The following is a 16,508-nucleotide window of genomic DNA, read 5'->3' as shown; positions in this document are numbered from 1 at the left end:
CCTCAGTGGATGAGGAGAACAATTTTTCTCTCTCCTCTTTATAAGAAATGGTTACTTACCTTTCATAACTGTTGTTCTTCCAAGATATGCTGCTCATGTCCATTCCATATTAGGTGTGTGTATGCCCATGTGCACAGCTGCCACAGATTTTTCCCTTTGTGGTATCTGGAGGGCTGGCTCTGGTGCCCTCTGGAGTCCCGTACTCTGTGCATGGGTACATGGGGCACTACCAGCCCCGCACCCTCTCAGTTCCTTCTTGATATGAACTCCAACTGCAAGGAAGGAGGGCGGGTCATGGAATGGACATGAGCAACACATCTCAAAGAACCACCATTTCAAAAGGTAGGTAACCATTTTTTCTTGAGTGCTTGTTCATGTCGATTCCATGTGACTCACAAGCAGCATCCCTGGAGGTGAGCTCTGAGTTCACAGATGTGCTATTTGCAACACTGCTCTGCCGAAGCTGGCATTGTCCTGGGCTTGCTGGGTGATGGCATAACTGAACATGAAGGTATGGACTGAAGACCTGGTAGCAGCTCTGTAGGTGTCTTGGATCAGTACCTGTGCAAGTAAGGCTGCTGATGAAGCTTGTGCTCTGGTGAAATGGGCAGTCACGATAACTGGTGGTGACACCCCTGCCTGTTCATAGCAGAATTTGATGCATGTGGTTTTCCACAAAGAGATTCTCTGAGAGGAAACCAGTAGACCTTTCATCCCGTCCACCACTGCGACAGAGCTGTGTCGACTTAGGGAAGGGTTTGGTTCTCTCAGTGTAGAAGACTAAGGCCCACCTAACATCCAAAGAGGGTAAGCAACGCTCCTTGTTAGTCCTGTGAGGCTTTAGAAAAAAAGACCGGTAGGAAGATATCCTGATATTATGGAACTGTGACACCACCTATGGTAAGCTGTAGGGGCACAGCTGGACCTTTTCCTTATAGAACACCAATGTTCTTATGTCACAGGTTCCAATGTCAATGCTTCCATCCCGGAGATCCTTCAGGCTCAAGTTACTGCTACCAAGAAAGAGACCTTCCACAAGAGGAGCAGCAGGCGACAAATGGCTCCAAAAGAGCCGGGAGAGCTCGAGATAAGTCCCACAGAGGGATTGGGTCATGAACCTGGGGGTAAACTCTCTCCAACCCTTTCAGGAACCTGATCATCATTTCATGGTAGAAGGCTGATCTGCCCTGACTCAGAGGATGGGGAAGGCCCAGATAGCTGCCAAGTGCACCTTTATCGACAAAAGGGCCAGGCCTTGACGCTTGAGATGGAGCAGGTAGTCCAAGATAGAGTGTACTGAGGATTCCGTTCCAAGGCCCAACATGTAAACTGCCTCCTCTTAACCAAGTAAGCCACTCTGGTAGAAGGTTCTCTCTTACCCAACAAGATTTGCTGGACTTGCACAGAGCAGACTTGTTCCTCTATATTCAGCCATGCAGAAGCAACACTGTCAAGTGCAGGGACGGTTGGTTTGGATGAAGCAGCTAGCCCTGATTCTGCAAGAGCATGTCCGGACATAAACGGGACCTCCAATGGCGCCACAGACAAGAGATCCAGCAGCATGCTGAACCAGTGTTGGCACGGCCATGCAGGGACTACCAGGATGACCTTCGCATTGTCCTTCTTGACCTTTAGGAGGACCCTTGTGAACTAGGGATATCAGTAGGAAAGCATACAGTATCCTCCACATCCATGGAAGCAGGAAGGTGTCAGACAGGGAACTTCTGTTAAGCCCGCACATCAAGCGGAACTGCTTCCAGACAGAACAGAAAGTGCCAGCAAACAGGTCCACCTGGGGAGTCCCCCACCTCTGGAAGATGATACTGACCACCTCCGGGTGGAGTGACCACGTATTGCGAGAGAAGGACCCGCTGAGGCAATCTGCCAGTGCATTCCGGGCACCCAGGAGGTGCGACACGTCGAGGTGGATGACATGCTACATGCAGAAATCTCACAGACGAAGAGCCTTTTCAGCCTTCGAAAGTGGGTCCAGCCCTGCTTGCTGACGTAGAATATTGAGCTGTATTGTCTATCATGATCTTCACCACCTCACCCCTCAGTTAGGGCAGGAACACCTGGTAGGCCAAGCATATCACTATGAGTTCCTTCACATTTATACAAAGGGAGCAGTCCTCCTGGGACCAGAAGCCCTTAGTGCTGAGGTCGTCACAGTGGGCTCCCCACCCCAGATCCAAAATGTCAGTGACCAGTGTCACTGAAGAGTATGGGGCTATGAAAGGGATCCCATTCAACACCAACCATGGATCCATCCACCAGTCCAGGGATAAGACGTAGAACGGGACTGTGACAAACAGGTTCAAGTCATGCCTGCCGGGGGCGAAGACTGACAGCAATTACAGCTGCAGGTGTCTGAGGCACAGCCACGCATGCTGTACCACGTAAGTAAACACTACCTTGTGGTCTAGTAGCCTGAGGCATACTCTGGTGCTTGTGAGTGGGTGCACTGTGATATATACAATAAAGTTCCAACATTACTCGGGACCGGAAATCCGGTAGGAAGGCTCTGACCTGAGTGGAGTCAAGCACTGCCCCTATAAACTCTGTTCTCCAAAGTGACGTCAGAATTGATTTCTGTTCATTTATAAGCAGGCCCAGCTTTTAACAGGTGGCCCATAACAAACTGATGCTGTGCTGAACCTGGGATCACAAACGGCCCTTGATTAGCCAGTCATTGAGGTATGGATAGATCTGCACACCTGGACATTGCAGGTAAGTTGCCACGACTGCCATGCACTTTGAAAACTCTCAGAGCCGACGATAGACCAAAGGTCAATGCTGTGAATTGCTAAGAGTGTTGACCCACCACAAACCAGAAGAATCTCCTATGCCCACAGGAAATAGGTGTCTTAAGTTGAGGGCAGCGTACCACTCTCCCAGATCCAAGGAGGGGATGATGGAGGCCAGGGACACCATGCAGAATTTTAATTTTTTTAGATATTTGTTGAATCAACGCAGGTCCAAGATGGACCTGAGGCCCCCTTTCAGGATTAGGAAATATTGGGAATAAAACCTCTTTCCCCCTCAGCTCTCAAGGAAATTCCTCTACAGCCCCCACACGCAGGTGGGCTCCTCCTGGACAAGAAGTTGCTCATGAGAAGGGTCCCCGAAAAGGGATGAGGAAGGGGGGGTGGGAGCAAGGAGTGGAGGAGAACTGTAGGGTATATCCAATCGCTCCTGTGTTGAGCACCCAACAGTCCGAGGTAACATGGGACCATGCAGTAAGAAGGAGACAAACAGTCCAGAAACAGATAGGGGGGATGGATCCTGAGGCAAGTCCGGTACGCCATTCTCAGGTACACCCTGAAAATCCCTGACGCAAGCCACCAGGATGTCTTGCGGAGTCCGACTGGGAAGTCGGGGCAAACAGAGCGAGTTGATGACACTTATAATCTCTATCCCTTTTCTTATAGGGACCTTGGCGAGGTGGGCCCAAGAACCTAGGAGGAGGTGGTGCAGGCCCAAGGAGAACTGAGTGACTCAAATCTTTCAGTCCATGCAACCTGGAGTCAGTTTGTTCTGAGAACAGCCCTCAAAAAGAAGGTCCTGGAACAGCTGCTGCAGCTCGCAGGAGATTCCCAAGGATTGTAGCTACGAACTGTGCCACATAGACACTGCCAACCAAATTGGCCACGTCCAGGGCAGCCTGGAGAGAGGCTACTTCCTTGCCCTCTACCATAATGGCCAAGAACTCCAGTCTCACCTCCTGAGACAGGAAGTACTTAAATTTGGCCACTGAGTTCCAGATATTGAAGTCATAGCTCCTCAACAATGCTTGCTGGTGGGAGATATGCAGTTGCAGGCTAGCCGTCAAACCTTTCTCTCAAATAAGTCCAGATTTTTAACATCTTTATTTTTATGGAATTCGCTAGTTGGCCACTAACGAACAATACAGGCAGGGGCAAAGACCACTAGTGACCCTTGAGGGAGGGTGTGAGTACATGTACTCATAGCCCTTGGCAAGGACATAGTACTTCTCTGCCCTTTAGATGTTGGGGACAGAGAAAACGGGGTTTGCCACAGTGCCTTGACCAGCTTGAGTACCCCATCATACTGGGAGTGTCACCTCAGAGGGAACAGGCTGTTCACAGGTTCCTTAATCTCCTCAGCCTCCAACTCCAAGTTTGAAGCAACACATTTGAACAGCTCCTGTGTGGCACTGCTGGTGGGCTCAAAAAACATCCAGTGGCAGCAAGTTGGTGGGGCCCGTGACTGACTCATCCAGAGAGCATGAGGAAAAGGTCGTTACCACAGAAGGGGATGACTCCTCCTCCACAGTCAGGGCCAATGGCACCGGGGCTGTTGGGGTTTCGGTACTGGCTTCCAGATCCGAGTTCGTCTCCAGTGGTGGTAGCCGGGTTGGCACCTGAGTCCGCCTCTGGGAGACTAAATGGCAGGGAATATAGTCCCTGTATCAATGGGAACCCCCACGGGGTCCAATAAGGCCATTGCACTGGCCACTGCCCTGGCAGCCAAAACATCAACAGACCTGCAGCAGAGTCCGGTGTGTACGGCTGATGTCAGTGCCGCAATGTGGGAGAGGTAGCTTCCTCCTCAGACTCTAATGAGCACTCCTCCCTCAGTGACCAGGGAGGAGCTGTCGCTACCATCTCCTGCCAGCTGTGATGCAGAGAGCAGTGCCACACCTGGGACTCGTGGCAGGGAGCGATAACCACTGCCACAGTGCTGGAGAGGTATGACATGGCGATGGGGAGCAGTGCTGAGGGGCTGGTGACTGAGAAGCCAGTGATTGGTGCCGTGACACCAGAGATCAACGTCATGGATCTGGCGACCGGTGACAGTACAAGGACCTGCGCTGGGTCAAGGCCGACTGGGGCAGCCCCATCAAGGGCTTCTATCTTGAGGTGACCACCTTTGCTAATGGGTGACAGTCTCTAAGCATGGGCAGCACCAGGAGCGATAGGAGGTCTTTTGCCACCTGAAGAGCCTTGAGGGAGCTCGAAGATGTAGAGGTCCCTGACTGCTTTCAGGAGTCGGCAGTGGGTCCTGAACAGGGCTGAGTGTCCTAGGAGGCATATCTGCTGCCAACTGTAGATCTTGAAGAGATGAGCAACCTGGCATGGGTGTCACTTTGTTAGGAGTTCGCTGCCTGTCTCTCTTACAGCCCCTGGGAGCAGCCCGTTGCCACGCTGTTTTTTGTGCCCCTTCTTCAGCACGGGCGGGGAAGGAGAACGGTGCCGGGAAGAGCCCGGTGTCAACAGAGCGGCCCCAGTGCAGAGTGATGTGCTCACTGCTAAGTCAGCAGCACGGCTCCAAAGCCAGACCAACAGCAGCTTCCATTAACAGGCTCTTCAAAATAATGTCCCTGTCATTAAGAGGGTATGGCCTGAAGCCCTTGCAGATCCTTTTTGAACCTTGCTATAATTTTGGCCTTTGCAACATCCCCTGACAAAGAGTTCCAGAGCTTGACTGGGCATTATGTGAAGAAGTATTTCCTTGTGTTTGTTTTAAACCTGCTATTAATTTCACTGGGTGATGTGAAGGAGTAAACAACATTTCCTTATTCACTTTCGCTAAACCATTACTGATTTTTATAGACCACTATCACATCCCTTCTTACTTATCTCTTCTCCAAGCTGAAAAGTCCCAGTCTTATTAATCTCTCTTTGCATGGAAGCTGTTGCATACCCTTAATCATTTTTAATGCCCTTCTCTGTACCTTTTCCAATTCTAACATGTTTTTTTGAGACGCGGTGATCCAAACTGCACATAGTATTCAAGATGCGGGCATACCCTGGATTTATACAGCAGCATTATGATATTTTCTGTCATATTGATTCCTTTCTCAATGGTTCCTATCATGGTTAGCTTTTTTTGACTGCAGTTGCACACTGAGGAGATGTTTTCAGAGAACTATCCACTATGACTCCAAGATCTCTTTCTTGAGCAGTAACAGCTAATTTAAATCCCATCATTTTGTATGTATAGTTGGGATTATGTTTTCCGGTGTGCATTACTTTACATTCAACAACATTGAATTTCATCTGCCATTTCTGTTGCCTACTCACCCTTTGTAATTCTTCACAGTCTCCTTTGGACTTCACTACCTTGAATAATTTTCTATCATCTGCAAATTTTGCTACCTCACTGTTTACCTCTTTTTCCAGATCATTTATTAGTATGCTCAACAGTAGTGGTACAGATCCCTGGGGGATGCTGTTTTTCTCTTGCTTCATTCTTAAAACTGACCATTTACTCCTTTGTTTCCTATCCTTTAACCAGTTACTGATCTTTGAGAGGACCTTCCTTCTTATCCCATGACTGCTGACTTTGCTTAAGAGAGAACCTTCGATGAGGGATCTTGCCAAAGGCTTTCAGAAAGTCCAACGACATTATATCCATTGGATCACCTTTGTCCACATGTTGGTTGACTCCCCTCAAAGAATTCTAGTAGATTGGTGAGGCATGATTTCCCCTTACAAATGCCATGTTGACTCTTCCCCAACAGTCATGTTCATCTGTGTTTTGATAATTCTGTTCTTAACTATAGTTTCAACTCATTTGCCTGGTACTGAAGTTAGGCTTACTGGCTTGTAATTTCCAGAATCCTCTATAGAGCCTTTTTTTAAAAAGTGGTGTCATATTAGCTATTCTTCAGTCATCAGGTACAGAAGCTGATTTAAATTCTAGGTTACGTACCACAGTTAGTAGTACTGCAATTTCATATTTGAGTTCCTTCACAACTCTTGGGTGAATACCATCTGGTTCTGGTGACTTAGTACTATTAAATTTATCAGTTTGTTTCAAAACCTCCTTTATTGACACCTCAATCTGGGACCGTTCCTCAGATCGGACCCTAAGAAGAATGGCTCGGGTATGGTAATCTCTCTCATACTCTGCAGTGAAGACCGATGCAAGGAATTCATTTAGCTTCTCCTTATTCTCCATTTTATAAATGCAGTAGAACCTCAGAGTTACGAACACCAGAGTTACAAACTGACCAGTCAATCACACAGATGCATCTGACGAAGTGGGTATTCACCCACGAAAGCTTATGCTCCAATACGTCTTTTAGTCTATAAGGTGCCACAGGACTCTTTGTACCCTATTGTAGACAGTTACAGAACAACCTGTCCATAGAAGCGTCTTCATTAAGCCAGTCGGATTTCTGTATCCTATCTAACCTAAATATTCTCAGAATCCACATAACTTGATGTTCCCCCCATTTTACTGAGTTCTTGGGCTCGAATACAGCATCTCTCTTGTACACCTCTATTACACCCAGCACACTCCCCTCTATTTAGAAAAGAGATGAATAGTCACAAGTCTTTTCAATATATCTTCCTATGGGATTCTCTCCAGCAGAGCACACATTCTCGTTGATCCTGACACCCTGAACTAGTCATACACATTGCTGAGTTCTAAATTAATTATTTAGAAAACCTCTGGGCACCACTGTGGACAGTTCATTGAAAACTTCAGTGCAGTGTGTAGTGACAACCAAAAACACAAAACAAAAAACAAGTTTAGAGACTATATTACACAAACTATATTAAAACATTAAGGTTACAAAGAAAAGCATTCAAGAGTTAAGGTTCCACAGGCATTTCCTAACATATAACAGTAAATATGCATTATGATACGGTCTTTAATTATATGATCACGTTATATGTTTTCTACAGGCCGCTGATTCATTCAGTTCACAAGATGGACAGAACTCATTTAATGAGCTGCTACTCAGTTTTTTTTCCCCCTCATTGTTCAGTGCATGTACACAGACCTTGTTTACTACACCCTCTTCAAATCCTGCTCTGAAGACAAAACTATTAATTTCTTCACGGGCTTTTCTATGAAACTCATCACAATAATATTTGAATGCTTCACAAACAGTCACAACCTCCCTGTGAAGTGAAGCAGAAATATTACTCCCATTTCACAAACAGGGAGGTGAGGCACAGACAGAAGATCAAAAATATCCATTAACTTTGAGTGCCCAGTTTGAGACCTAGAATCTGATTTTTTCAGAGTACTTAGCATTGTATATGTTCAAGTCATATCTTCCATTGACTTCAGCTGCAGCTGAGTCCTCAGCACTTAAGCAAAATCAGACCCCAAAGTCTCAAGGGAAATGAGAAAAAACACAATTGCTGATGACCTCCAACAAATGGTAAATGACTTGCCCATCATCACACAGGAACAGAATTAAATTATCTTGAGCAGCATCCAACTAGCCTTAACCATAAGACCTTAACCTTCCACAATCCCTAGGCTCATTCATTATAGACCTTCCAACTTCTGCAACAAATGAGACAGGTCCCTACAGACAATAGCCTCCTTAACTACACAACCCTGATTCACCTCCAGAACTGGTCCATCCTGCATATTGAAGGAGTCCCATGGAAAAAAATAGTATATGATCATGTAATTAAGGACTATCATAATGCAGATGAACTGGCAATCTTAACTCTACCATTTCCTGATTTTGACTGCTCGACTTTGGAACCTCAGTAATGTTCTTTTAACGCAGAGAGAGAGAATGTAATTCACCAGACTTTAAAAAAGCTAACACATTCCATCATGTGGTACAGTAACTCCTCACTTAATGTTGTAGTTATGTCCCCTTCCCTCCCCTGCCTCCTGAACAATGAAAACCAGCTGATTGCCCTGGGCAGGAGGCATGGCAGGAGCCTACTTGCCAAGTCTTCACTCCTCCCTCCTGCCTGCACAGGGGGGAGACAGGGGAGCCTGCGTGTCAAGTCCTCGCTCCTCCCCCCTACCTTCTGCCCGCGGAAATCAGCTGGTTTGCAGCGTTCAGAAGGGAGGGGGGGAGGAGCCAAGATGCAGCATGTGAAGTGAGGGCCGAGGAGGTGGGGGGGGCAGAAGAGATGGGTCAAAGGTGGGGGCTTGGGGAAAGGGGTGGAGTGGATGGGCCGAAGGTTGAGCTCCCTGCCCCCGGCAAAGTCAGTGCCTGTGCTTGCAAGAAAAGCAAGAGGAGCAGCCGGACAATCCATCCTCTTCCACTCTGACTCCACCACCTCAACCAAGCTTCATACTCAGCAGTGATGATTGCAGTATTAAATTGTTTCTTTAAAATTGTTTAAAACTTATACCTGTATTAAACTGCTTGTTTAAAAAACATATATAATGCCTTTTGTCTGGCAAAAAAATAAATTCCCTGGAACCTAACCCCCCCTTATTTACATTAATTCTTATGGGGAAATTGGATTTGCTTAACATCGTTTCGCTTAAAGTCACGTTTTTCAGGAACATAACTACAATGTTAAGTGAGGAATTACTGTACTCAGTTCTGGCACCTAATCACCACGCCATTCTGCAGCAGCTGAGTAGCTATTACAGGTAAGCTCTGGGCTGGAGCATATTCAGTCACTATTATGTGCACGTGCACCATCTCTGAAAAGATCTGTGAGAAGACTAATGATATTCTCTCCCTCTGAGGGGATGACACATTTGCAGCCTCCACTAGCAATTGTGAGGGGATGGAGCATGGTCAGTGAAGACAATCTTTGGAGATTTTAGCTGCTGAACTCTATATCACTCTCTACTAAACAGGTAAGAATTGAGATTTTTCCAAGTCCTATCATTTAGCCAAATTAGGGCAGATTTTCACAGGAACAGCAAAGACAAAGGTCACCTGTCTGCCACATTTCAAGTCCCTGCTCCCAAGTATAGGGACACTAGAGCGTCTCAAAGAAAATGTCACCAGTATTTTTTAAAATGACAAAGCAATGTATTTTTCTCTAGCTTCATTCTCAGAAACAGCTGAACCATTTTGGATGGAGTTTTCACACAATAACTTCAGCCTGAGTCAGACACCCAGCATGGAAAATTTCAGACCAAATCATCAAAGTTCATCGAAATTATAAGGCTCTGAAAATAGTGATACTTACAATGGCAAGTATCAGACAATTTTAATAGGTGGATTACTGACTCCACCTATACCAAGGAATAGGATAGAAAATATTGATTTACATAATGGCATTATAATTCCAATTATATGCCCTAACTGTGCTCATATATTTTAAAGGCCAAAAAGAATCATAGGATTTTAATGCCAGAAGGCACAACTATTAACATTTAAGTCTGATTTTCTTATCTCAAAACACAGAATTTCACCAAGTGATTCTTAGATTGAACCCATAGCTTCTGGTTGAGCTAGAACATATCTGTTAGAAAGATGTTGAATTTTTATTTAATTTGGGGCCAGTCACGTTCTCAAAAAAACATATAGCAGAAACAGAGTTTCTGAGATGGGTGACAAAAAAGTTAGATTGGAGATCTAGATTTCAATTTTTGTTGCCTAACACGAGACAGTTTAAAATGGCCTAGTTTTTACAGTGCAGGGATCACTCCTCAGATCAATCTCCCCCTTCCTCAAGAGAAGTTGTGCACAACCTTCTAATTGCAGGATATTCTATGTGGATCCTGAGGACAACACTGTATTAATTGCACTATCAGATTATTTCATGGGAGACTCAAGGGAACAGAGCAACAAACCTTTGAGTGGGCCTTAGAGGCTGAAGCCCAACCTCAATTTCAGACTAAAACAATATATGCCTGATTAAAAAGCCAGAAAGATTTAGAAGGAAAATAGCAGAGTAAAATCTGGGAAAACAAAACACTGGCCCAGAAAGAGGCATTCTTCCTCTTACCTTTATTCCCACATGAATATGAAGAAATTATCGTCATTCTTTGTATCAAAAAGTCTTTAGTCCTGCAAACAGGACACCTGTGAACTCATTTCATGAATATAAACTGTCTCAGCGTGACACACTATACCCCATATTTACTATTTTTACAAGACTACAATAAATTTTGTACAAAGTATGCCTTGTGAGATACCATATGAAAACTCTATCTACTGAACATTACTGTCCTGGTAAAATGTGTATATCAACATTGCATATAAAGTTATAAGATTCTACATGCTCCAAGTTTAAGAAAACCAGGCACAAACTAGTTTTTCCAGAGACAAAGACACATGGGAGCCTCAGCCAGGTATCAGCATAATCAGACAAACTATTACAGACTATCACCTAGGCAAGTGACCATTCTTTGGCAAGAAGAAGGGTGTGAGGGAGAACTTTACATATTGACAGTGGAACACCTGGGAGTTTGTGTGTAAACAGATTGGTTGTCGCCTGAACCCCAGCTGGAGATAATCCTCAAAGAGAGGAGGAGAGCATAAGAAGGAGAAACAGTGGCCTCCAAATTACCTAGGCTCCTCCCCGCCCTGTCTCTACTGATGGCAGCTACAATGCTTGCAAAACAAAGGAAGCAACATTGAATTGAGGGAGGGATCCTGGCTGGGAGCCTTTTCAGTCACTACAGACTGCTGTAAGCATATTGTGAGATAAAAATCTTTGCTTTGAATCCATTTAGCTTGTTAAATTAAGTATTACCTTGCATATCATTTATTTGCTTCTTAACCAATTCTGCCTTTATGCCTCATTACTTGTAATCACTTACAAACTATCTTTCTGTAGTTAAAAAACTTGTTTTATCTAAACCTGTTTGTTTGGGTTGAAGAGTTGGGGAACCTTCACTTGAAATAACAAAGTTAGTGTGTATCCTATAATAGGGAGTTTGTACATATCTCGATAATACTTAGTCCTGCCATGAGTGCAGGAGACTGGACTAGATGACCTCTCAAGAACCCTTCACCAGCGCTGCAATTAGTAAGTGGCCAAACCTGCAGGGCACTTCCAGCGCTGCAACTCCCTGGCTGCAGCGCTGGCCGTACACCTCACTCAGCATGGGTAATAAGGATTCCAGCGCTGGTGCTGCAGCACTGGTCATCAAGTGTGGCCACACACCAGCGCTGTGATTGGCCTCCAGGGTATAAGGTGCATCCCAGAATGCTTTTATAAATTACTCTCTTTGTTTTGTTATGCAGCCTCTCTTTGTTTTGTTGTGAAGGAGCTCCGTTGCCTTGCAGTTGCCGCTTATCTAAAAAACAAACAGAACTCCTGTTTGCTGTGATCATCTGTACCTGGCTGTAAACAATCACATGAGATTGCAGGCAGGGAGGAAATGAAACAGCGGGGAGTCGTGTTGGCTGCAGGCTGTTTGCAATTAAGAGTTAAGACTAAGGGGTTGGAAACATGAAAAATCAGAACAAGTCAGGAAGCTAAACACACAGTGTTGGCTCCAAAAATCCCCTCTCTCTCTTCCCCCGCTCCCTGTCACACTAGACCCCACTCCACCCCCCTCTTTTGAAAAGCACGTTGTGGCCACTTGAATGCTGGGATAGCTGCCCATAATGCATCACTCCCAGCAGCGCTGCTAATGCTGCAAATGTGGCCACACACCAGCACTGGTAGCTGTGAGTGTGGCCACACACCAGCGCTGCTCCTACACAGCTGGATGACCAGCACTGCAAACTACCAGCGCTGCAAACCGTAAGTGTAGCCATACCCTAGGAGTGGTAGTTCTCACAGAAAAGCAAAGCAGTGTAAAAGGTACCCCAGGATTGGTAAATTGAGGGGACACGGATTTTCAACAGCTCAGACTGTACCCTGTGTAATGTCATACTCAGTCTGCTGCACCACTATTTTACAAGAAAGCGACTCCACTATTTGCCCTTTTTTTCACGTCTTTGATGCACTTACAAATTTCTCTCTGAAAGGCACAACTCTGAAACCTGCAGACAAAGAAAGACTAGAGAAGTGAAAGCCAAGGGCAAAGAGCAGGAGACAATGAACAAAAAGACACCACTATTTTTTAAATATTAATTTTCACTGCTATTAAAAAAAAAAGAGAGAGACAGAGACCAACCCATCACTCAAGATTCAGACAATGTAGTGAAAAGTTGTTTTTGGTGGGGGGTCGGAGAGGAAGGAAAGAAGGTAGGACTGGTGTTCAGTGTTCCCTATAATTTTTTGCGTGCATGTGCGGAATGAATTTTGTTATGTGCACCACTATGGAGGTGATGTGTGGCAGGGGTGGGGCCGAGGGGTTCAGAGTGTGGGAGGGGGCTGAGGGCTCTGGCTGGGGGTGTGGGTTCTGGGGTGGAGCCAGGGATGAGGGGTTTGGAGTGCGGGAGGAAGCTCAGGGCTGGGGCAGGGAGAGGGGGTTCCCCCCAGCCCTCCCTCTCTCCGCAGCATCTTGGGGACAGGCCATGGGAGAGGCACCTCTTCCTGGCCGCCTCTCTCCCCTGTGCTGTGGGAGGGCCACCTATTCCCAGCTGCCTCTCCTCACCTGCGCCACCCTTAATAGCTTGCTGCGCACCTTAGAAGGCATTTAGCTGGTATTGATTCCCCCCCACCACCCTCCATTACAAAAAGAGTAAAGCCATCTAAACTGCCATAACAGGAAAGTTTCTGTAACAAAAAGATACCTTTGCAGCTGCTTAAACTGTCATTTTCCCAATCAACCATCTCCATCTAGTTGGGCTATGGGTATTACACGTAATGTAGAGTAAGCGCACTCTTAAAACTGCAACTTTCAAATTCTCAGCAGAAATTATCACTGTCAGTTGGGTGGAGAGTAACACTATAATCTGAACTATTTTCAAACATATCTTTCTTCAATAAAATATTCTCTGCCCTCCAAGGGCATTTCTACACTACACACTAAACTTGGTCTCTGACTCTGGTTTGAGCCCAAGCCTCCCCATCAGTCCAGCTCAGTCAGCAAGCACTCAGGACCCAGGTACTAGAACCTAGATAGAGGAGTGGATCAGACTCAGAGTCCTGCTGCAGCTCAGGTCCAAGCCCTGTTACTTTGCAGTGTGGACACACTTCAAGTAATGGACAAGACTCAGAAGGTCTGCATAGTGCAGTGTAGACATGTTAGTACAGCTGAGACCTAGGTCCAGCAACTGTAAACTCAGGTTTACAATGCAGCAGGGCACACAAGTGCAGGCTTGGAAACACCATGTCAACAAGCATGGGTCCCACAGAGCCCAAGAGAAATACCCCAAAATGCTAACTGAAAGCACTAGTGATCACTACCTTAAAAGTACTGGCAGAGGATTTTGCTCCTCTCTCACAGAAGTATCCTGTGGAAGCTATAGACCTGCCAACACCACTAAAAGGACAGAGGGTAGATATTCTAGTTAATCTCATATTGAAAACAGATATAAAAGTTAATTCCAAAAGCCTTTAAATATTATATATGGAAACAGAGGCTGCCTGAGATATAAAGTGGGTGAGGTATTATCTTTTATTGAACCAACTTCCGCTGGTGGAAGGTACAAGCTTTCAAGATACACAGAGACTCAGCAGTTCAAAATCTTATAACTTCCACCAACAGAAGTGAGTTCAATAAAAGATATTACTTTACCTATCTTGCCTCTTTCATAGGTTGGGACCACAGTTACAACAGTTATGCTTCTCGTCAGTTATATTTGTTACATCTACAATATAACTGAGTGAGAAGATTTAATAACATGTTTGTCTCCCGACTTGTATAGCAGTTAAAATTTACAGTGCAGACAGAACCTGTGTCCCCATAACCAGGTTAAACCCTTGGATTTCTCAGGTAAGTTATTTATTTTGATTTACACAATAACTAGTAACCTGGTGGAACCAGAAATTGGTAAAATCATTCTGCTTGGGATGCAATGGGTAAAATATATTCGTTCTGCCTTACTCCCCCACCACCTTCTTTTTTTCCCCTTCATACATTTTCTGCATGCATGCTTACTTCAACTTACTTTCAGTTTATCTGGTGAGGTGTATGGAGCTTCAGGAGCATAAATTCTGAAAATATCAGCAAGGCAACATGCTACCAGCAAGCGCACATCTTTATCAGGGTGTTTGAGAAAAAAATCTGAAGCAAGATGTAATGCAAGATTTAGATACAGCTCCTTTTCTTCTTCCGAGTCCTGGTCCATATCCATGAATGTTTTCACAACCATCTACAAAAAAAATTAGATCAATATATAAGTGAAACTCTCTAGATAAACAGGTCTTCGTTCAAAATAAGACAAGAGCTCATGCAATTCTACCCTTTCTCCATCCTCCCAACACTCAGCTTTTGCACAGTTGCTGAAAGCCAAAATAACATTTAATATACCTCTAAAGCAGCAGTTCTCAAACTGTGGGTCTGGGGCCCAAAGTGAGTCCGGATTCTATTTTAATGGGGTTGCCAGAGCTGGCGGTGTATTTGCTGGGGCCTGAGGCCGAAGCTAAAGCCCAAGCCCCACTGCCTGGGGCTGAAGCTGAAGCATGAAGGCTTCAGCCTTGCTCCCCATCCGGGGCGGGGGGACTTGGGCTGTGGCCTTCCCGACCAGGGCAGTGGGGCTTGGGAGGGCTCAGTCTTCAGTCCCCCCCTCAGGAGGTTGGCTAGTAATTTTTGTTGTCAGAAGGGGAGCGCAGTGCAACTAAGTTTGAGAACCACTGCTCTAAAAAGACAATTCACTGATTCGACTGAGATAAGAGACTGTGTTTACCTTTGCATTAGCCATGCACAGGTAAACCCAGAAAACAAAAGCAGTCAACTTTTATTAGGAAGCTTAAAATATCTGCTTAAAACACTGTCACTCTAAAAGCTGACAAACCCCAATCTGAATCTTCCCTCCCTCCCCTTTATTTTCCTTTTGGTATTTTAAGTTTCTGTCCTCTAAAACAAAGGCTGAAACAAGCTTCTCACCAGGACAACCCACCAACCAAAGCAGAGTGCACTGGGTTTCAATGCAATCATACATTAACCAAGGATTTTATGCAAATTAATGCTATTTTTATTACAGTAGCACTAAGCAATCCCAATCAAAATCAGGGCCCAATTGGGCCAAGTCCTGTATAACCACAGAGTAAAAATGATCCATGCCCAGTCTAAATGGACAAGACAGACCGACAGAAAGAAAAACTAATAGCCCAGTAAAATATGTTGAAGATGACATTCAGTCACTAGCACAATTTAAATAAAATGCTTGTTTGAAGGGGATAAAAAGATTTATTATGTTTGGCCCTTTGATTATTTAGCATGAAATTCCAATACCCACTTTCCATATGATACAATTTACTTTATGGGCTATTTTTAAACTAAAGAATCTAAGTCATTATATAAGAATTTCTTATTTGAATCCCAGAGGTGTAACTATTTTAATTAGTGCAACTGCCATTGGATGTAGCAAAATGGCAATTAACGCTCAATCCTTCACCCACTGAAGTTAGTGGCAAAATTCCCATTGATTTGAGTGCTACAAGATTAAGGCTTTAAGATATAGAAGATTACTTGTTAAGTGGCTCACTTTGCACTTCCTGATAAAATACTTCAAAACAACTATGATATTTTATAATATTTTTAGACATGGCAAAATCAGAAGTCTCTTCTGGCTGGCCAGATACCAAATCAAACTCATTTATGGCAATTCTCCTGCATGTTTGAAGGACCTTCAGAGATGTTAAACTTCAAGCCACATTAGAAACAGAAGATTAGAATCACACAGCAGCCGAGCACTCCTGCTCCTCCGCACTTAACCATGCAGCAGCCAAGAAGTCAGGTGCAGTGCCTCCAGGTTCAGATGCAGAAGACTGCCAGATCCGGCCTGAGTGGTAGCTGCA

The 16,508-nt window shown here is 45.0% G+C and overlaps 1 protein-coding gene across 6 annotated transcripts in view; it reads right to left on the bottom strand.

The window, feature by feature from the left end:
• The window catches only part of PDS5B (PDS5 cohesin associated factor B), a 254,196-nt gene that overhangs the window by 190,359 nt on the left and 47,329 nt on the right, over positions 1–16,508 (bottom strand). For all 6 annotated transcript variants that reach the window (XM_039535287.1, XM_039535243.1, XM_039535254.1 and 3 more), the window contains one exon: positions 14,657–14,860. In XM_039535287.1, the coding sequence (XP_039391221.1) occupies positions 14,657–14,860 (204 nt within the window). The remainder of the gene's footprint in view (positions 1–14,656; positions 14,861–16,508) is intronic.

Source organism: Mauremys reevesii, linkage group 1 (assembly GCF_016161935.1).
Source record: "Mauremys reevesii isolate NIE-2019 linkage group 1, ASM1616193v1, whole genome shotgun sequence".
Classification (NCBI taxonomy): domain Eukaryota; kingdom Metazoa; phylum Chordata; order Testudines; family Geoemydidae; genus Mauremys; species Mauremys reevesii.
The sequence above is the reverse complement of the archived record's forward strand: the minus strand, read 5'-3'. Positions and strand labels throughout refer to the sequence as shown.